Below are 20,929 nucleotides of genomic sequence, written 5' to 3' on the forward strand. Positions count from 1 at the left end.
TCTTTCTCCTTCTCTTTTGCGTCGGATTGTAGGAGAAAGAGCGACACCAGAGCAAATGTTAAATACCCAGCAAATGTAGTACTAGTGCCATTTTTCTTGACGGACTCTTTAACAAAAGTAAAATTCTTTATTACTTTTAGTAACGTAAAGTGCAATTATCTACTCTGCTCGTTCTCTCTCATGCGACAACTTCTCTACTAAGTTAACAAGAAAACTTCTTGGCTAGGTTCTTCCCTCCCTCGTCAAAACTTCCACTTACGGTTTTCTCTCTTCTATATACAATATACAATGCTTTTATTATAATATATAAAAGTATGTAAACCATATGTACGACAACAAGTATATTTAATTATTAGATTTCATAAATATATCCTATAATTAATATATTTGTAAGAATCTATGTGAAATTGTGTTGAAAAATGGAGCTTTAGATTTATATATCAAGAAATAGTTTTTGAGATTCATTTTCCAAAAGGGCATTTTTTAGAAAGAAAAGCAAAGAATAATTTTTTTTTTTTTTTTTCATTTTTTTCACCATACATACCTATTTTTGCTTTGTACAACTTTTAATATACTAAAATTATTTTGAAGCTCTTTAACGCAATATTATATAATTTTTAAGTTAACATGTAAGTACTAGCATTATAAAAATAAACAAAAATACAAAATCTAAAGTGTCTAAAATTGTATCATACGCTCTTGTACGTAGAGAAACAAAATAATCATTTTCAATATAAGAAGTCTTATATTACAAACAATTCATAGAAGTGTAACCTCATCAAGTCAGCAAATGTTTCATTTCTTTTTTCTGTTTGGACGGCCGTGAGATTCCTTATCATTAATTGGCTGCTCCAATTCACCCTTATTAATTTTTTTTTTTTTTCTGACATGTTCACACAAGAGGATAAGGGAGATTCGAACTAATGACTTCCACTTCATTAGGCGTGGACCCAGCCGATTGAGCCACCTCTTGGAGACAATTCACCCTTATTAATTAGTGCATGTTAAAGCGTCTCTCCACTTGTTGCAGTTGTTGCCTTTGAAAATCGCCGTTTGTGGCAATATCAATTTTCAATATTGAGCCAAGTCATTTATTTGATCTATTTCTAATAATTTTTACACGATTTTTCAATTGTTTTGGGGCTTCTGTTTGAATTGTCCGCCCGTTATTTTTATTGCGTATGTTAGAATCTCAAAAACCCTAAGGTTTTTTTTTTTATGGACTTTAAATTTTCTATTATCTTCTCTAATTGTTTTTTTAAAAAATATTTTTTATAATACTCTTGTTAACATTCATCTTTCACCAGCATTTCATGAAAAAAAATAAATGCTTTATCTTAAGCTCCATTCTGCACATAACCATTGACCATTGCTGTCCAAGCATAAACATTTTTCACATACCCATTAATCACAGGTTTCCATAGGTACACGTTCTTGAGCTAAAAAACGAGCAGTGACCGAGCTGGGCTTCCACATATAGCATACACACAGCCGAGCTTCGTGGCGAGGAAAGGGTTTTGTCCGAGCCCATGAGTGAGGATTTGAGCGTGGTAGTCTATGTTATTTTTTTATATTGAAGTGTTTTCTTTAAGTATGTTTCTCTTAAATAATTAAGTGGGTATTTAAAGTGTCACTTTGTACCCGAGGAGATGTATTATTCAAGAAGCTTATTTGCAATTCATTGTGTTGGAGTGTGATTCTCTCGGTTGAGGTGTGACACCAGGTCCTTTTAGGATTTAGAGTGTGTGCGTGATTTAGGAGCAATTAAGTTCTCTCTCTTCTTTATTTGTTATTTTCTCTCTTCCTGAATTCTCGTTTCAATTTTCAATTTTTAGTTTCAGTTGGTATGAGCCCGACCTAATTAATATATGGATTCCTTTGCACATGGGCCTATCTATTATTTCCTTAACAAGCTATAACTCTTTTGTTTACTCAATATATATATATATATATAACTCTTTTGTTTTTTTTGCCAATCCCTTTTAATCATTGACAAATAAAATAAATAAATAATGGGCGCGGTTAGATTGTGCTATGCAAGGCATGCAGTTATTGTTGGATTAAGAGTGCGTTTAGCATTGTGATTTTATAAAATTAAAAAAAAAAATATTTTTTAAATACGTACAATTTTAAAAGTTAAACTACAATTTTATCAAAAGTTTAATTGCATTTTTAAAGATTATAACTTTAAATTTCATATTCGCTATTTTAAAATCATAATTTTTAAAATTTCAGATTCAAAGAACGTAAGTGGTTAATCCTTTAAATCCCTTTAATTAATCTGAGTGAGTCAGTTGATGTGAAGCCCAGCCAGCTAGCAAGAATATTACCATGGTGGTCGGTTTTTGTCGGCTTCCACACCATTATTGATTTTGATTATTCAACACACAAAAATGTCAATGGTCCCATAACTCTGAAAAATAAAGGACTTGCTCCACTAGTGACAGAGTGACTACTCTTCGTTTCAAAAGGTGAAAAATATAAAAAAGCCTCATAAACTATCAATCGGTTTCGATTTAGCCCTATAATATTTTAAAAGTGATAAAGTAGTCTCCCAAATTACCAAACTATTGCATTTTCGCCACGCCGTTAGTCAAAACCGTTAGTTTGGACGGAAACTACAAAACGACGTCGTTTTGTTACGGGTAAGTTACTATAATGCCCTTTTATAAATTTTATTATTATTATTATTATTATTTTTTAAAACAACAAGCAAAACGGCGCTGTTTTGGTTAGTGGTAGGGATTAAAAATCAAATCTCCCAAACAGCCGATCGTCTCCCTCACGCATAGGTCCCGTCTTCCATCCATCCAGCCGATCGTCTCCCTTACGCACAAGTCCCGTCTTTCCGCAAAACTTGCAACTTTTTTAGGGTTTTCTTACCCAACCCATTAAACACCGAAATCGTAGGGGGAAATAAGTCTGACTTTGAAGATTTCGACTAACAGCTCGTCAATGATGGAGAAGATTGGAAGTGAGTTCCCTGACAATAATGCGAGTGCCTATGTACTGTTGGTGGGAAGTTCGCCAGCGAAGTCTACCCCTGCGTGTACGAAATGCCTATGCGAAATTGAATCACTAGTGATGACTTCTCGTACGCAGAAAAATCTTGATAGAAGGTTTATTGGATGCGATAAATACAATGTGCGAATTTAGGGTTTTAAAAATTAGGAGTTTTTCGATTTCTTATGGTTTATTTGTGAATCATGGGTGACTAGCATGTATCATCTCTGGTTTGATAGAAATGAAAGAGTGCTTAACGGGTAGGTCAAGAGTGAAGAAGGCTGGCTTGCTTCAAGCTGTTAAAAGAGATGTTAGAAGTAGACTTGCTGCTAGAACGAAGCTTAAAAATTATATTCAAATAACTTTTGATCCGTATACTTTATGTTTTCAGTTAGCACTAAATTATATTACGTTCTGTATGTCAATTAGTTAGTAATTCTCATTTATGAAATATGCAGAACGAAGGTGATCGTGGTTGTGATTATTTTATGTGGGTTGACGAAGAAACTATGCTCCCTGGGTCACAGTTCGATGCCCAAATAGCTGATCAGAAGAAAGGTTTTGAAACTGAACTGGTGAAGTTGACATTGCAGATTACTGCTGAAAAGTGCAAAAACACTAGCATCGAAAAAAAACTTAAGGATGTCATTGGCCACTTGTTTGATCTTAGCTTTTATGTTGTTGTCTTGTTTTGTTAATGATAAGGAGAAACGTCATTGCACTGTTAGTAGGGCAATGTTGCCGTGAGAGGGAGAAACCTATGTAGTTTAAGGACTATTATTTAGTGGCTTGTATTAAAGTGTGAAAAAAGAAAAGAAAAAAAAAAATCCCATACAGTGTAACTTGTTTTCAATTATTTGCAATCGAAGTCCATTTGAAATGTTCTTCTTGAGATATAAATGCAGGTTGCTTACATGTGTTTGTAATTTTGATGAAATTATTTTTATTGGTAATTGTATTTGTAATGGAATTGAATGGAAAATTTATGCTGATATTTGTATCGAAATGGGTCTTTTGAGGATAACTCTCTAAGATTTGAGTAGTCATATTAGCTTCCCTAAACCTTCTTTTTTTTTTTAAAGGGAAAAATATAAAAAAGCCCCCCAAACTACGTACCGACCGTTTTCGATTTAGCCCCCTAATGTTTCAAAAGTGATAAAGTAGCCCCTCAAACTACCAAACTATTGCATTTTGGCCACTTCGTTAGTCAAAACCGTCAGTTTGGACGGAAACTGCAAAACGATTTCGTTTTGTTATGGGTAAGTTACTACAATGTCGTTTTATGAAGAAAAAAAAAATTGGGGAAAAATATAAAAAAGTCCCCCAAACTACCAGCCGTTTTCATTTTAGCCCTCTAATGTTTAGAAAGTGATAAAGTAGCCCCCCAACAAAACGACGTCGTTTTTTCAGTTTCTGTCCAAACTGACGATTTTGACTAACGGAGTGACCAAAATGCAATAGTTTGGTAGTTTGGGGGACTACTTTATCACTTTTGAAACATTAGGGGGTTAAATAAAAAACGACTGATAGTTTGTAGGGCTTTTTTATATTTTTCCCTTTTCTAAATTTAGATACAACTCTTTCTAAACCTCCATCAAGCAACTTTTCTAGAGATTTCCTAAACAATCATGAGCCACAATGTTTTCCTAAATAGCACTAGGTCATAGTGTTAGTAGGTATATTTTTGAGATTTTTCAATTTCCTGAAATGACAATTTGATGAGTTTCAATTGTTTGTACATTCACCTATTCCAACTGAATTGCATTGCTTGTGTTCTATAAAGCAGTGTTTACACCTAATCCTGGTCCAATTGGTGTTTTTCCTGTACAATTGTAGTTAAGAGTTTGTTCATGCTATAAAAAAATGATTTTGGAAAATTAAGTTCAATTTTCTATCATAAATAACAATGGTTTTAGACACAAGGTAAATGTGTCTACCATTACCCATATATATATTACACATCCAAAATGACCAAATTGTAGCATTCACAAGGTAAATGTGTCTACCATTGTTATTTGTGTAAGAATAGAGCTGCATTTGTATCATGTAAGGAATTGGTTATGCTTATTTTTCTGCTTTTGAATTGAATAATGGCAGTTTCTTTATTGAAGGGTAAAAGTTGTGATATGATATTTTGCATTTGAAGAGAAACTAGGACTCGTCCAGAGGTTACTTCTTGTTTCTTATGTTTTTCTCTCAATCATATATATATATATAGATAAATAATAGATGTCCCATTTGTTTATATGCACAGAAAAAATACTTTTGGTTCTCTATTATATGTTACTTATTGGTCTTCATTAGTTTCTTACTTTCTTTTTTGGTGTTGCAGATTGGCAAAAATACAAAAGAGTTGAAAGAAAAGTTAAAATCTAATCATTCGGAAGAAATCTGACCTATTTAAGAATGGTTTGAGGTTGGACAAAGGATGAATCACTGCCTTCTACAGCTTTTTCTTGTACCTAGCTAGAGAGTTCTCCTTAGAAAACTCATATGTAAGTCTGTTCTTAACAATTCCTGATGGTTTATGTTAATCCCATACACAGGTGAGATTGGGGACTGCTGGCTGGAAAGAAAGATACTACAAAGAGAAATTTTCTGTAGAAACCTGGAGGGATTCTGAAAACCTAAGAAAAGAAATAGTGAGCTTTTGTTTTTCTTGCAGTTTCTTTTATTACAAACCCTATTTCATTTTAAACTGATTGTGCATTAGTGATACAAGTGTTGCTGATGGTTGATTGAATTGATGTTTCTCTAAAGCTCCTCAAAGTTTCTCCTCCATATAAAATTTACTCTTAAATTTTAATTTTTCTTGTTTGATTTCTTGAAGGTAAAGAAGTACACTGAAGGTCTATTGTGGGTTCTTCTATATTATTTTTCAGGGGTCCCATCTTGGTCATGGTAAGACAATTTCATAAAATAAAGTTTCCCCTATTACAATTCTTCTTAATAATGTAATGCAATTTTCAACAGGGTTTACCCATACCACTATTCACCATTTGCGTCAGATTTGAAGGGCCTTGCTCAGGTCAGTGTAAAGTTTCAAAAGGGTTCCCCATTAAAACCATTTGATCAACTTTTGGCTGTACTACCCCCAAAGAGGTAACAGACTTTTTCTGTTCTTTCTTGTTGCATGTTTAGGCTGTATTTATCATAAATCTTCAAATTAAATGAATGTGCTCCTGTGTAGTGCTCATGCGCTTCCTAAAGCTTACCAGGCTCTGATGACAGATCCAGAGTCCAAGATAATTGATTTATATCCTACTGGTAAAGTCTGATTTGTAGAGTTTTTTGAAACCGATGAATTTGATATAAAAACTGACTCTGCTCTTTCTTTTGTGCTTAGATTTTGATATCGACTTCGATGGAAAGCGTTTTATGTGGCAGGTCTGATTATATTTCTTGTATTTCTTTCATGTGCTTGAAATTTTTTAAATCCTTTTTTTATTGTCTTAAAAAGACACTTGCAACTCTGCAAGTGCTTGATTTTACACATTCCATGATGTGGGTGGATTCTTGTGCTAGGTTGCATTTTCTTTCTTTGGCATCCGATTTATTAGTATTGTTGTTATATTTTTATTGACAAATGTATTCCTACTGAATCAACTGATCAATAAACTTTTTCTTCTTTTCTTTTTTTACCTGTCAGTGATGGTATTTCTGGATTTATTAATCTTCCTAATGACGATGCTGAAATAGTTCACTGCTTTGAAGTCCATAACAGCAGTGAGAAACGTGTATTGGACGGAAACAACATTAAAAACACTTTTTTCATTCTTGTTTTCTTTTTTTATGTATCCTCTGATATCGCATCTGTTGATGTTGCAGATGTGTGTCTTTTGTGATGCGTAATGGTAGCGTACATATTCCGCGCCTACATGAAGGTGTTGACTGTCCAACTAAGGTACTTCATTTAAGTTTCCTTTACCCCAAGTGAGGGGAAATAGGAGATTCCAACGGGTGATCTTCGCTTTATTATGTGTAATAACAAACAATTCACTGTAAAATCACAATATTTTATGTATGCAGAGTATTACTGAAGGAGATATTATGGAAACAGAACTTTGGCATGAATACCAGGGTAACAATCCCTCCAACAGGTATGATATCTCTTGTTCTTGCTTACTATTTATTGCACCTATTCAATTTGTTCCTATATTTGGTTGATGCACTAGGGTGACTTGGATGAGAGTTGCAGATTGCAGTATGAAAGATGTCGAAAAGTGGATAGTAGCCTGAATTCTGCTTCAAGCCGGTCCCCTAAGATGATACATGAAGGCTATCACAGGGGATTTACTAAAGACTCATCTTCAGAGGTGTTATATAAAGGTGCTGGTGATGGATGGGGTGCTGGTAGAGGAAAAGTTAATAATGCTTCCAATATTTCCGTGTCAAGTAGTAACTTAAATGAACGGGTCAGGCCTCATGGAGGAGCTCAGTCGAGGAACAACAATGTTTGGTCGTATAGAAATGGAGTGACCTACGGCACAAATAATATGCAGCATCAGGGAACAAAATTTTGGGCTCCTGTCCAACCAGGGAGAGGACAGCATGCTGCCACAGCTTGGAAACGCAGTTCTGCTACCAGCTTTGTGCCCGGCCGTGGCAGGAGCCAACATGATCAACATTCTTCCGCCGAGGAAAGTGGCAGCCATTTGAATGTACATTTGAAATCACTGTTCCCTATGTTTCTGTGTAATGCCATTCAATGACGATGTGCTAATCCAGTTTTTTGTAACAAACATTTACCTTTTCTGATTTCAAGTTTCTTTGACTGAGATTGCTGTGCTATGACATGTCTAAGTAACTGATCACATTTTGCTGAAGCTACTACAATTCCAAATTGTGAAACACATTTAAGTTATATTACATTTTCTATGGGCTGAGAATTAAGCTTGGCTTTAGCTAACTGTTCATTGTTCAATGACCTCAAAATATCATTAACTAAGTGGTGCCTCCTCTGGCCATCCACAGCCTACTTCTGCTAGTGCCTTCTTTAGCCGTCCTTACCGGCCATCATCACCACCGTGGCACTGTGTGTGGTGGGTGGTTCACAGCACTCCTAGCCACCCGGGTTCACAATGAAAGTGTTTTTTTTGTCTATCTGGATTCTGGCCCATATGAGTCACGCTTGCATGCCAAGTTTTTTAGCTTGCTATGCATTATCATTATCTGCTTCATCAATGATTCTTAGAGCTCACAATCAGCTTTGGATGCTTGCCACATTGGATCCCATTAAACAAAGAAAAAAGAATGTTAGTGTTCTCTCGATTATAGGTGGATATTATTTTATAAAAACAAAAAAGAAACTAGCATTTATTTCTCTCACCTAATCTTTAGAAAGTAATATCTACCTACGACCAGGAGAACACTAACAGAGCACCTAAAATTAAAAAAAAAAAAAAAAAAAAATCAAACTCTTTCTATTTTGTGTTTGAAGAGAGAATGTTAGAATAACTTATTTTTTATATTAAGATTTATTTAATTTCCTTGTAAGTCTATGATTAATTTCCTTCCTTATTTAGCCAGATGTTTTTGTACTGCTGAAGACCTAGCAGTAGGACCAGTTTCTATTGCTTCTCTTGTACTGGGATCAATGCTCAGGCAAGAAGTATCTCCCAACCATGACACCACCACCCCCGCCCCGCCCCTCCCCCCCCCCCCCCCCCCCCCCCCCCCCCCCTTGTTTCTTTAAGATTTTTAAAGTGATTTTTTTTTTTTTTAATCTGCAATATACTTTAAAAACTCATTTGATATGTTATGGAATTAATAATTTCATACTTGGATATTGTTTTGTTGGAAGACTTGCGCAGGCTTGGTTTTATAATTACCTTTCTTTCAAAAGCTACTATTATTGGATTCATGGCTGGAGCGGCTGGTATAGTCTCTCTGCTAGGAATAAGTATGGAGTCTGAAGTCTATGGTGGCCAAAACCCATCAGCTGCGATCAAAGCAGCTTCCTTAGCTACAGCAGAGGAAGCAAATTTGAAAATGCCAAGACATGAAGTATGATTGTGCTTGATTAAGGCATAGTTGAGAGAGCAGTAACTGTTCAAAGAGCAAACATTTTGGTGCTAAATATAGCAACTTAGACATGTCATAGCACAGGAATCTCAGTCAAAGTAACTTGAAATCAGAAAAGGTAAATATTTACAAAGCACTGGATTAGCACATGTAATGACCCCCACAAGGTAAATAGCTACAAAGCACTGGATCAGTGGCTGCCACTTTCCTCGACAGAAGAATGTTGAACATGCTGACTTCTGCCACGGCCCTGCACGGAGCTTGTAGCAGAACTATGTTTCCAGGAGTAAGTTGGAGAAACTGTTGAACCATGATGTCCCCTCCCTTGATGAGTAGGAGGAGACCCGAATTGTATTCTCTGCTGCTGCACATTATCTGTTCCATATCGTACACCATTTCTAGACAACCAAAAATTGTCGTTCATCGACTGAGCTCCTCCATGAGGCCTGAGCTGTTCATTTAGGTTACAACTTGAGCTAACAAGATTGCTGTAACACTTTCCAGCATCCAAACTTGACACTGAACTCTTCTGTTGGGCAAAAGAAGAGCTAGGCAATATGACTCTTTCTCTGCTCTCAATATGTTTGCTTGTATTGGAAGTATCATTCACTTTTCCTCTACCACCACCCCATCCAATACCAGCACCTTTATATATCACCTCACAAGATGAATCTGTACTAAATCTCCTTTGATACCCTTCATGTTTCAAATCACATGTTTCGTACTGTGATCTGCAACTATCATCCAAGTCACCCTAGTGCATCAACCAAATATAGGGACCAATTGAACAGATGGAATATGTTGTAAACAAGAACTGAGATATCATACCTGTTCGAAGGTTTGTTACCCTGATATTCATGCCAGAGTTTTGTTTCTGTAATATCTCCTTCAGTAATACTCTGCATACATAAAATTGTGGTTTTATAGGCTACAGTGAATGGTTTGTCATTTTTATTTTCAGGTAGAATTAGATGCAAGACATTGTTCAAGTTGAAATAAAGGCCATGCCTGATGAAGCAAAGCCCCAGTTGGAATTTCCCCCTAGGATTAAAAAAAAAAAAAACCTTAGTTGAAGTACCTTAATTGGAAAGATAACACCATCAAGTAAGTGGGGAAGATGCACAACATCATCACGCATCTCAAAAGACACACATCTGCAACATCAATAGAAATGATACCATAAGAAACATAAAGAGAAAACAAGACTGGAAAAATGTGCTTTAATGTTGTTTACTTACAAGACACATTTTTCTTCAATGCTGTTATGGACTTCCTTGTAAACTATTTCAGTATCCTCATTAGGAAGATGAATAAAACCAGAAATACCATCACTGATAGGTAGAAAAGAAAACAAGAAGTTAATTGATCAGTTTATTTAGTGGGGAATACATTTGTCAACAAGAATATTACAACAATATTAATAAATTTGATGCTAAAGAAAGAAAATGTAACCTAGCACAAGAATCCACCCACCTGATACTGGTATCGATCTCAACCACTTTGTTTTCATTTGGGGAAAGTGACAAAATCTGTGATGCCAAATTGTGTGTACTACTCACATATAACTGATCAACATTGTTTCTGTTCCTCAGTGCTTCATCCCTCTATAAAATAAAGTTATAAAAACACTTCAAATCTCTATGGAACATAAAGTTAAGAAAAATAAGGCTAAAGTGCAATACCTGTAGACCCTTCTCTAATTCTTTAGTTTCAGATACAAGGCGTTCTTCCTCTATAAATGGGAGCTTGATGATTCCCTTAATCGGAAACAGAAAATATAACATATCATTTCACCATATGGAATGTGTAAAAAAATCAAGTACTTGCAGAATTGCAGGTGTCTTGTTAAGACATTATACAAAGGATTTACAAAATCATATGCGTATGAAAAAAAAAAATATATAAGAAATATAAGCAAACCTGCTTCATAAAACGTTTTCCATCGAAGTCGATATCAACATCTAAGCATAAAAGAAAGACTAGAGTCAGTTTTTATATCAAATCTATTGGTTTTAACAAACTCTACAAATCAGACTTTACCAGTAGGATAAAAATCAATAATCTTGGACTCTGCATCTGTCAACAGAGGCTGGTAAACTTTAGGAAGCACATGAGCACTACACAAGAGCACATTCATTTAATTTACCGATTTATGATAAATTCAGCACAAACATAGAAGAAGAAGAAGAAGAAGAGAGAGCAGGAAAGTTGTTACCTCTGTGGGGGTAGTACAGCCAAAAGGTGATCAAATGGTTTTAATGGGGAACCCTTTTGAAACTCTACACGGACCTGAGCAAGTCCCTTCAAATCTGACGCAAATGGTGAATAGTAGTATGGGTAAAACCTGTAGTAAATTGTATTACATTATTAAGAGGCATTATAATTAGGGAACTTCATTTTATAGAATTGTCTTACCATGACCATGATGGGACTTCTGAATAATAATATAGAAGAACCCACAATAGTCCTTCAGTGTACTTCTTTACCTTCAAGAAATCAAGCAACAGAGGTTAAAGCTTTATGAGCATAATTTAAACTCCTCTTACGTCCAAAAAAAAAAAAAAAAATGGTCCAAGACCATTGAACTAAAATTTGAGGAGTTTTAGTGAAACAACAATTAAATCAATATTCAGCTACACTTATATCAGTAATACACAATCAATTTAGAATGAAATAGGGGATGTTATAAAAGAAACTACAAGAAAAAGTTTGTAGTAACACAAGCTCACTATTTCTTTTCTTTGGTTTTCAATATCCCTCCAGGTTTCTGCAAAAAATTTCTCTTTGTAGTATCTTTCTTTCCAGCCAGCAGCCCCCAATCTCACCTGTGTATGGGATTAACATAAACCATCAGACATTTCTAAGAACAGACATGCATATGAGTCTTCTAAGCAGAACCCTAGGAACAAGAAAAATCTTAAAGGCAGTGTGATTCATACTTTGTCCGACCCCAAATGACCACTCTTAAATAGGTCAGAGTTCTTATCAAGAAAATCATTGTACTTATCTATCAACTCGTCTGTATTTTTATCAATCTGCAACACCAAGAAAGAAAGTAAGAAACTAATGAAGACCAATAGGTAACCTGTAATAGAGAACCAAAAGTATTCTGTCTTTACATATAAACAAAATTCAAAACCAGAAGAATAAGTATAACCAATTCCTTACTTCAGAAAAATCGGCACTCTCCATATTAGCATCTGATAATGTACTACTTTCTGCTGAATCACTGGAAGTAGGAGCTTCCTCACTGGATAAGGCATCAGAATTGTTTCTTGTACCAATCTCCACATTACCACCTTCATTTTCATCTTGCTGGAAAAGGCAATATTAGTTTTTATCAGTTCCATTAGTGCTGATTGAATTGAAAAAAAATTGACTCACATTATCTGAATCTTTGCGAAGGCGTCTAAGTTGATGCTCACGAATTTTTGATCTTTTCCTGAAAACTTGATCTTCATATGAGCCAACCAAAAGAATGAACTTCTCGACTCTGGATAGATTTATGAACTCTTTTCTTTGATCTTCTTCAACAAGCTTTTGGACATAGAAATGGGAAAAAGATTTAAGGTTAACAGTTGCAGCAAGCAAGTATTTGAAAGAAGGTACACTATGAGAGTTATATGTTACCCTGCTCATGTCAAGTAGATAGCCACCAAGGTTCTTGAACTCTGTCTTGTAAACACTCATCAATAAATCAATAGCACCCTGTAAGAAGTAATGTTAAAAATAATCTCACTATTAAATTTAGTAAACCAAATCTGTCTATATTTTAATATAAAACAGAATTACAAAACCAAATAAAGGCACATGTATCACTCAAATTAGCTCCTCTTCTAAGACCTCCTATATATATATATATATTTTCAAAAATTGTTTTAACTACTCTATTTGTCTTCAATTTAAAACCAGTGGACTCCCTATAAATCTCAAGGGGTGTCTAGTAGTGTAAATGAAAAAGGCTACCAGACCTCACGAACTTCTAATGAAGGCATGCCGGGTAGGAAATCATTGCCCAGAAAAAAGCACAAGAAAATGAAGTCATCAACAATCCGCTCAATATCTATCTTCACATTGGCTGGAGGTTCAGAAATATGCATGTCAAGCTCCAAATATTTCCTCAGAATCCATACATGTACAAACTGCATGCAAACGGAACAGAAAAAAATAAAAAAAAAAATAAAAAAAAATAAAAAAAAGTTATAAGAGGAATATCAAATATGAAAACTGATCAGCTGAAGTCAAGGTCCAAGGATAGTAATTAGGTGAATCATGATACCTCATAAGGCTTTTTAAACCATTCCCTTTCCTCCTCCTCTTCACTTTCATTGATTGTTGGATGCTCCTGATCATGATCAGCCAGTAATGTTCCAGATAGGAAGAAGTGAAGATTAAGAATACATGCAAAATGATACCACAATTACACCTAATGTCACCAATGGCATCATGGTTCCTTGATACATGGTACAATAATTTGCAAAACATACCACAAATCATTAAAATTTACAAATACTAGTCAAATTCACCTCTCTTAAAATGGAAAAATGAACTTCATGTGTTGCTAAAGCAAGCATTATCAGATCAGCGTCCTGCATGCAATATCATGTTAATATGCATTTCTCAATGACAATACAAACAACAGAAGCCAGCAGAGTTGTCATACCAGACCATAGACGCAGTGCCTCGTATTTGGATTATATCCAACACTAACGTTTTTCTGTTGGCGAATAAAAGACATTATCTTATGTTCTCCCTCACCAGGAACATTGGCATCGGAAAAAATAACCTATTTAAATTATCAAAATAAAGAATGACAGGATATGAGTGAGTTCAAAATCAAGTTGCGTTTTAGTATAGAATAATGCTATTCAGTAGACTCATGTATATATAACTGTCATACAACTGGATGATGTGCTAGTAAAAATCAGTGAAGAAAAACTAAATGCTTATCGACTATTGATTTTTATTACCATGTATCTAGCTAGTTGTATAGCAATTGTACAGAAGTTTACTAAATAGTGAGTGTAATATGTGCTGCTTAAAAAGTACTTTTAATACCTAAAAATTTTAAAAGTACTTTGACTTTTTCATTCTAAAAATAACCAAAATGCACTTAAAAAAAAATCTTAAAAATGATTATTTTTATTTATTTATTTGTTTTTTAAAAAAACTCTGTGCCTTAAAAGTTCTATTTTCCAACATAATCACAATCATGCTCTTGTTAGATTATTATAAGATAGCCCTACAATTAGAATAGCGTGGCATGCACAATGAAAATTAGTATATGGATCAAGAAGAGCTTCTAAAAAGGAAAAATCAAGAACTAATTTTCACTATCACGTAATCCTAATAAGTATATGGCAGTCGTATATTAAGTCTATTAAATAACATTTATCTTCTAGTATATCTTATCAACATATGATGGTTTTAACAAAGTTAATTCTCAAAAGGAAGGCAGACATAGACCAGACCTTGATGTCCCTCCAGCCTGGATCATTGTTTATACGTGAAATAACATAGCTTCTGAGGGCCCCTGACAACTTGTACATAAATTCTGTGCCTGGAGTGATTACATGGGAAGTTGAAACTTCCTGTTTGTCATTATTCGGAAGAAGATACTCACGAAGAACTGGTTTTCCTTCCATTTCAAACTGTTCTATTAGCCTCTTCATCTCGGCTTCCTATATAGTAGATAACAGGAAGATAAAAGAAAACGATCATCTCTCAAGCAGGAAGCAGAAATCTATCTTTAGCCAGACTCAAGATGAGAAAACTCACATCTCTTTCACATCTCCAAATAGTCCGAAAACGTCCGGATCGTTGTTGATTCATTTTGGCCCATGGAGCAACTCCATCTAAGTTTGAGAACAAATTTCAGTACATGATGTTAAAGGCAAAGCATTTCCCGAGATTCAAACCAAAGAGAGTTTATTTGAGATAGAGTTTTCCTCCAAAACTGAATTTGAGAAACTTTCTGCAATCTTTGTGTCTCCTTGCATGTGATAATCACATGTTTTTTTTTCACTTGCTATTTTAAAAGTATGTGTTTCTTACATGCAATGTGACATATGACATTTTTATATACTAGGTTGGAGGAAATCATTATCCGTTTCTCTTGATAATAAAAAACAATTAAACAGGTACATTTACTAGTACACATAGACACACTAACACAAACAACTTAATACTCGTTTACATTGTTAATGAACATAAATTTTCTACAAGCTAATTTTAACGTACAGTCCTTTAAGCATGTGAGAAACATATTTTCTTATTAATATTAGGGAAATGCTAGGTATTTTTTTAGTGTTCTCCTGGCGTCCTTCCAATTGTGATGTTGATTTTAAAATTACCAATAGATTAAAAGTCAATAATGATAATCTCAAATTCAAAGATAATTTTATAAGTCACATCACAGTTGGGAGAACACCGGGAGAAGACTAGAAGAACACCTAGCATTTCCTTTAATATTATTAAAAAAGTATGAGAAGCAAACATGTACTTTTCCTATGCTAAGGACACCTACATGTCACTCGTAGAGATTGATTTTTAAGAAATTTCTAACAATCCAGATCGTAGTCTAAGGTAAGAGAGATAGTTGAGAAAAGATTCCAGCCCAAATGGTAATAAATTAGATATCTACAATCAAGCATACAGCAGCCAATTAAGCACGTGTATTTCAACCAAACATAACAAAAAAGAACAATATACCTTAATAGAAGTTGTCCATATATATATATATATTAAAGGAACATGTTGAAGTTGAAGGACTGCAGTCTCACCTATTGCCATATAAAGTAACTTCCGTGGTCTTACGATACTGAAAAGGTTGTCAACGTATTTAAAGATATTATTGAATACTTCTTCGAACGTTTTTGGAGGGCGAGGCTGATGAACAAAATAAGACAATCAAAACAAATTAAGAGTTTATTTACAAGAAAGAACAAAAATAAAAATTCAGAAATAAGGTGCTTATAAATATTACTAAAATAATTATGCTTCAAATATTCTAGACTAGCTGTGTTAAAGTAATGATTAAGTCATTAAATTTACCTATTTCTATCAGCTTAAACTTTTTGGACAACTAGTGATTTAACATTATATCAGAGCCAAAAGTTCTAGGATGAACCTTGATTCCGTCAATTCACTTCCCATTTAAATTAAGGGTTAACTTCCAAATACTCCATTGGGGTTTCGTTTCTTTATTTTTTCTCCCTTATAGTTTGATTTTTATCACAGGAGGTCTTTGTGATTTTGATAATAGACCAATTAGTCATTCCGTCAGTTGACTTAACGGAAGTCTACGTGGACCAATTAAATGTTGACATGTGACACCTAATTAAACTTTTTTTATTTTTAAAAAAGAAAAAAAAATTGAGAGTCTCCTTGGCCATTTGGGGGTGGCTCTTTGGCCATGGGGGTGTCCAGGCCACCCCCATCTAGCCGAAGGGGGTGGCTGACTCCAAGGGGGTGGCTCTGGCACCCCTTGGTGCCCAAGGGAGTGGTCGAAACCACCCCCACCCCCATGGAGCCTAGGGGGTGGCCGAAACCACCCCCAATGGTGTTGGGGGTGGTTTCAGCTACCCCCATGGCCAAAGGCCACCCCCAAATGGCCAAAGAGCCACTCCAATTTTATTTTATTTTTCCTTTTTAACTTTTTTATTTTATTTTTAAAAATAAAAATAAAAAACATTTAAGTAGGTGCTACGTGTCAATGTTTAATTGGTCCACGTAGACTTCCGTTAAGTGGTCAACTGACGGAATGACTAATTTGGTCTATTATCAAAACCATATAAATCTTCTTTGATAAAAATCAAATTCTAAGAAGAAAAAAAAAAAAATGAGTATTTAGTATTTAACCCTTAAATTAAGTATTCCACGTTAGGCTTCACCTATTTAAATTAAGTGATTACAATTTACAACCGGTGATTTAACAAGCTGAACTACTTTTTTAAAGTATATATATATATAAAACCATCACACACTGAATAGAAAAAAAAAAAAAAAAAAAAGAAAAAGAAAAAAGCCAAAGTGAACGAACTTGATCAGCGGGCTGGAAGGAGAAGTGGATAATGGCATTCATATCGAGGTAGAGATTATCGAACTCGATGCCATTTGGGTTTGGCAAGGAGGTGTCGATGCGCTCTCCTTTATCTTCAGCAGCTTTAACCACAACGGTCGGATACTTGTTTGTCAACCACCGGTAGAACCACGGCACACCCATCTCACTTCTCTCACTCTCTCTCTTTCTCCTTCTCGTTTGCGTCGACTTGTAGGAGAGAGAGAAACAGAGCGACACCAACAAGCAAATGTTAAATATCCAGCAAAAGTAATGCCATTATCTGCTTTGCCTTTTTTCTGTACGGACTCTTTAACAAAAGTAAAGTGCAATTATCTACTCCCTTCTCTCTCATGCGACAACTTCTCTACCAAGTTAACGAAAAAACTTCTTCACTAATTAAAAAATAAAAAATAAAATAAAAAAAAACTTCTTGCCTAGGTTCTTCCCTCCCTCGTCAAACTTCCACTTACGGTTTTCTCACTTCTATATACAATATTGTTTTTATTATAATATATAAAAGTACGTAAACGCAATCCAGAATATAAATTATAACCGAATATATGTACCACGTACAACATGTATATTTATTAGACTTTATAAATATATCCTATAATTAATAAATTTGTATGAATCCAGGTGAAATTCTGTTGAAAAATAGACCAAGGGCATCTTTTAGAAAGAAAAAAAAAAAAAAGAAGCAAATAATTATTTTTTTTTAATTTTTTCGCCACACATACCTATTTTTGCTTTGCACAATTTTTAATGTACTAAAAATACTTTTAAATTTCTTTAACACAATATTATAAAGTTAACATGCAAGTATTAGTACTATAAAAATAAACAAAAATATAAAATACAAAGTGTCTAAAATTGCATCTAAGGCTCTTGTAGAGAAACAATATAATCATATAATTCTTTGCTTTTTTTTTTTGTTTCTTTCCTAAAAATGCCCTTTTGGAAAATGAATCTCAAAAAATATTTCTTGATATAAAAGCTATATTTCTTAACACAAGTTCACATAGATTCTTACAAATTGATATGTTTATGAAGTCTAATAAATTGGTACATGTATTGGGTTATAATTTATATTCTGAATTTATATTTTGAATTGTGTTGCCATTGTATAATATAGAAGAGAGAAAACCTTAAGTGGAAGTTTGACGAAGGAGGGAAGAACCTAGCCAATAAGTTTTCTTGTTAAACTTAGTAGATCGAGAAGTTGCCGCCTGAGAGAGAAGGGAGTAGATGGCCTTGTTTGGGAAGCAAGATTTTCCAACTCAATCTCAAATTTTTTCTAAATTCAAGTTTGGCAATTTTTTAAACTCAATTCAACTCAACTCAAAAAATTTCAACTTAACTCAAAAATTTTCAACCCAATTAATAAAAATTATAAATAAAGTTTGAAAAAATAAATAAATAAAATAAATAAATAAATTTAGGGTAGCCGAAACACCCCAGGTGGTGGCTGGGCCACCCTAAGCCCAATTGGGGTGGTCCGACCACCCCTTAATATTTTATTATTTTTTAAAACTTCTTATTATTATTTTTTTAATTAAATTTAAAATATATGTAATACTTTATTATTATTTCTATTAATGGGACATATGTTTCATTTATGACCTTAGGATCTCTCTAGAGAGATCCTAATTATTAATTGGATATTCTTCAATCCAAAATGGATCAGAGAAAATCCTCTACCGTGTTTGACCCACATTCTTTCGTGAGCCATAGGTCGAATAATGAAGGTTGTTGATAGAGGACAATTTTCAATCATATTTGCTTTAACAAAAGGGACATATATAGTGATTCTGACATCATATGGGGACATAATTAATGGCGTTGGAAAGCTCATTTAGAGGGTTACAAAGTCATATTTCATTAAATTTTTCTAATTTAAATGTTTACTAAGTTAAAATAGACCGTAAAAAGAAAATTGAAAAGCCGTACAAAATTGCTCGTATGTTGTTTATGTTTGAACAAGCTTTAAAACGAGTTGACAAAATAGCTCGTTCAATAACTCATATGATGTTGGGTTCGAATGAGTTATTCATAGATGCACTCGTTTAAAGTTGGGTTAGAACGAGCTGCTGTGTGAATTGAGAATTCATGTAAGAATACGAGGAAACCATAGTTAGGTTCGAAAGAGCCTCTTACACGTTCAGAAAAGCTCCAATAAATTTTTGTAAACAAACTTTTATTTGAGCGTTTTCTTAGGCTCAGGAGTCTAGGTAGTATAAATATATGTAATGGCTATCTATAGCCTTAATTTATTATGTTATTTTGACCAGTGATCAATGAAAAACACTTTTAAGAGTGGTTTTATTTTCTATCCACATTAAATCCTTGATTGAGTATTAGTTTTAAGAAGAGTTGTGATTCTTATCTTGTTTGTCTTGGCAAACTAATCACTACACGCTGCATTAATTGATATCAAAGTCAAGTTGCACTGCATCAATTATTTAATTGTTGATGGAGATCTTGTGGGCTAAACAACAAAAAAATTCGTCCAAAGTGCGTTAACTAGCAGAGCAGGAACGCTAGTAATTACTACTCTTAACTATCGGCAAATATATCAAGGATTTAATGTGGATAGAAAAGAAAACCACTCTTAAAAGTGTTTTTCATTGATAACTGGTCAAAATAACATAATAAATTAAGGCTATAGATAGCCATTATATATATTTATACTACCTAGACTCCTGAACCTAAGAAAACGCTCAAATAAAAATTTGTTTACAAAAATTTATTGGAGCTTGTCTGAACGTATAAGAGGCTCTTTTGAACCTAACTATGGTTTCCTCGTATTCTTACATGAATTCTCAATTCACACAGCAGCTCGTTCTAACCCAACTTTAAACGAGTGCATCTATGAATAACTCATTCGAACCCAACTTCATATGAGTTATTGAACGAGCTATTTTGTCAACTCGTTTTAAAGCTTGTTCAAACATAAACAACAGACGAGCAATTTTGTACGGCTTTTCAATTTTCTTTTTACGGTCTATTTTAACTTAGTAAACATTTGAATTAGAAAAACTTAATGAAATATGACTTTGTAACCCTCTAAATGAGCTTTCCAACGCCATTAATTATGTCCCCATATGATGTCAGAATCGCTATATATGTCCCTTTTGTTAAAGCAAATATGATTGAAAATTGTCCTCTATCAACAACCTTCATTATTCGACCTATGGCCGACGAAGGAATGTGGGTCAAACACGGTAGAGGATTTTCTCCCGTCTATTTTGGATTGGAGAATATCCAATTAATAATTAGGATCTCTCGAGAGAGATCCTAAGGCCATAAATGAAACATATGTCCCATTGATAGAAATAATAATAAAATATTCTATATATTTTAAATTTAATTAAAAATAATAATAATAAGAAGTTTAAAAAAATAATAAAATATTAAGGGGTGGTCGGACCACCCCAGTTGGGCTTGGGGTGGCCCAGCCACCACCTGGGGTGTTTCGGCTACCCTAAATTTATTTATTTATTTTTTCAATCTTTATTTATAATTTTTATTAATTGGGATGAAAATTTTTGAGTTAAGTTGAAATTTTTTGAGTTGAGTTGAATTGAGTTTAAAAAATTGCCAAACATGAATTTACAAAAAATTTCAGTTTGAGTTGGAAAATCTTGCTTCCCAAACAAGGCCAAACATTGCACTTTAATTTACTTAAAGTAAAGGATTTTGCTTTTGTTAAGAGTCCGTACAGAAAAAGGCAAAGCAGCTAATAATGGCAGTACTTTTGCTGTGTATTTAACATTTGCTCTGGTGTCGCTCTCTCTCCTACAAGTCGACGCGAAGGAGAAGGAGAAAAATAGAGTGAGAGAA

General features: G+C 34.1%; 2 protein-coding genes across 5 annotated transcripts; one reads left to right on the top strand and one right to left on the bottom strand.

The window, feature by feature from the left end:
* Positions 1-5,333: 5,333 nt before the first annotated feature.
* LOC132164648 (uncharacterized) lies at positions 5,334-7,823 on the top strand. Of its 3 annotated transcripts, XM_088519012.1 has the most exons (9): positions 5,334-5,419; positions 5,550-5,645; positions 5,834-5,904; positions 5,977-6,105; positions 6,194-6,270; positions 6,350-6,390; positions 6,653-6,907; positions 7,033-7,103; positions 7,202-7,823. In XM_088519012.1, the coding sequence occupies exons 7-9, from the start codon at positions 6,848-6,850 to the stop codon at positions 7,713-7,715; spliced, it is 645 nt and encodes a 214-aa protein (XP_088375138.1). In that variant the 5' UTR covers positions 5,334-5,419; positions 5,550-5,645; positions 5,834-5,904; positions 5,977-6,105; positions 6,194-6,270; positions 6,350-6,390; positions 6,653-6,847; the 3' UTR covers positions 7,716-7,823. The 3 variants fall into 3 exon arrangements, with proteins under 3 accessions (XP_088375138.1, XP_088375139.1, XP_088375140.1); XM_088519013.1 differs by having other exon boundaries at positions 5,834-6,105; XM_088519014.1 differs by lacking the exons at positions 5,334-5,419; positions 5,550-5,645; positions 5,834-5,904; ... (1 more) ...; positions 6,194-6,270; positions 6,350-6,390 and having other exon boundaries at positions 6,445-6,907.
* A 1,213-nt stretch (positions 7,824-9,036) lies between these two features.
* LOC132164335 (5'-3' exoribonuclease 3) lies at positions 9,037-17,340 on the bottom strand. 2 transcript variants are annotated; one of them, XM_059574831.2, is made up of 23 exons: positions 17,069-17,340; positions 15,810-15,915; positions 14,806-14,882; positions 14,499-14,708; positions 13,691-13,813; positions 13,554-13,616; positions 13,307-13,372; positions 12,999-13,169; positions 12,658-12,735; positions 12,412-12,564; positions 12,196-12,342; positions 11,967-12,062; positions 11,757-11,852; positions 11,443-11,513; positions 11,243-11,371; positions 11,068-11,144; positions 10,948-10,988; positions 10,710-10,784; positions 10,501-10,631; positions 10,266-10,358; positions 10,106-10,181; positions 9,856-9,926; positions 9,037-9,758 (listed from the first exon to the last, which is right to left on the bottom strand). In XM_059574831.2, the coding sequence occupies exons 1-23, from the start codon at positions 17,249-17,251 to the stop codon at positions 9,218-9,220; spliced, it is 2,874 nt and encodes a 957-aa protein (XP_059430814.2). In that variant the 5' UTR covers positions 17,252-17,340; the 3' UTR covers positions 9,037-9,217. The 2 variants fall into 2 exon arrangements, with proteins under 2 accessions (XP_059430814.2, XP_059430813.2); XM_059574830.2 differs by having other exon boundaries at positions 9,037-9,764.
* Between the last annotated feature and the right edge of the window lie 3,589 nt (positions 17,341-20,929).

This window comes from Corylus avellana, chromosome 8 (assembly GCF_965113065.1).
Source record: "Corylus avellana chromosome 8, dhCorAvel1.hap1.2, whole genome shotgun sequence".
NCBI lineage: Eukaryota > Viridiplantae > Streptophyta > Magnoliopsida > Fagales > Betulaceae > Corylus > Corylus avellana.

Bases quoted from the DNA above. Each gene is read 5' to 3' on its own strand.
- LOC132164335 (XM_059574830.2), bottom strand. From the start codon at position 17,251: ATGGGTGTGCCGTGGTTCTACCGGTGGTTGACAAACAAGTATCCGACC. The intron at 12,565-12,657 runs GTAACATATAAC...TATGTCCAAAAG, and splicing joins ATCTACTTGACATGAGCAGG to CTTGTTGAAGAAGATCAAAG. The intron at 11,145-11,242 runs GTAACAACTTTC...GCTCTTGTGTAG, and splicing joins GCTGTACTACCCCCACAGAG to TGCTCATGTGCTTCCTAAAG.
- LOC132164648 (XM_088519013.1), top strand. From the start codon at position 6,848: ATGCGTAATGGTAGCGTACATATTCCGCGCCTACATGAAGGTGTTGAC. The intron at 6,908-7,032 runs GTACTTCATTTA...TTATGTATGCAG, and splicing joins GTGTTGACTGTCCAACTAAG to AGTATTACTGAAGGAGATAT. The intron at 7,104-7,201 runs GTATGATATCTC...TGAGAGTTGCAG, and splicing joins GGTAACAATCCCTCCAACAG to ATTGCAGTATGAAAGATGTC.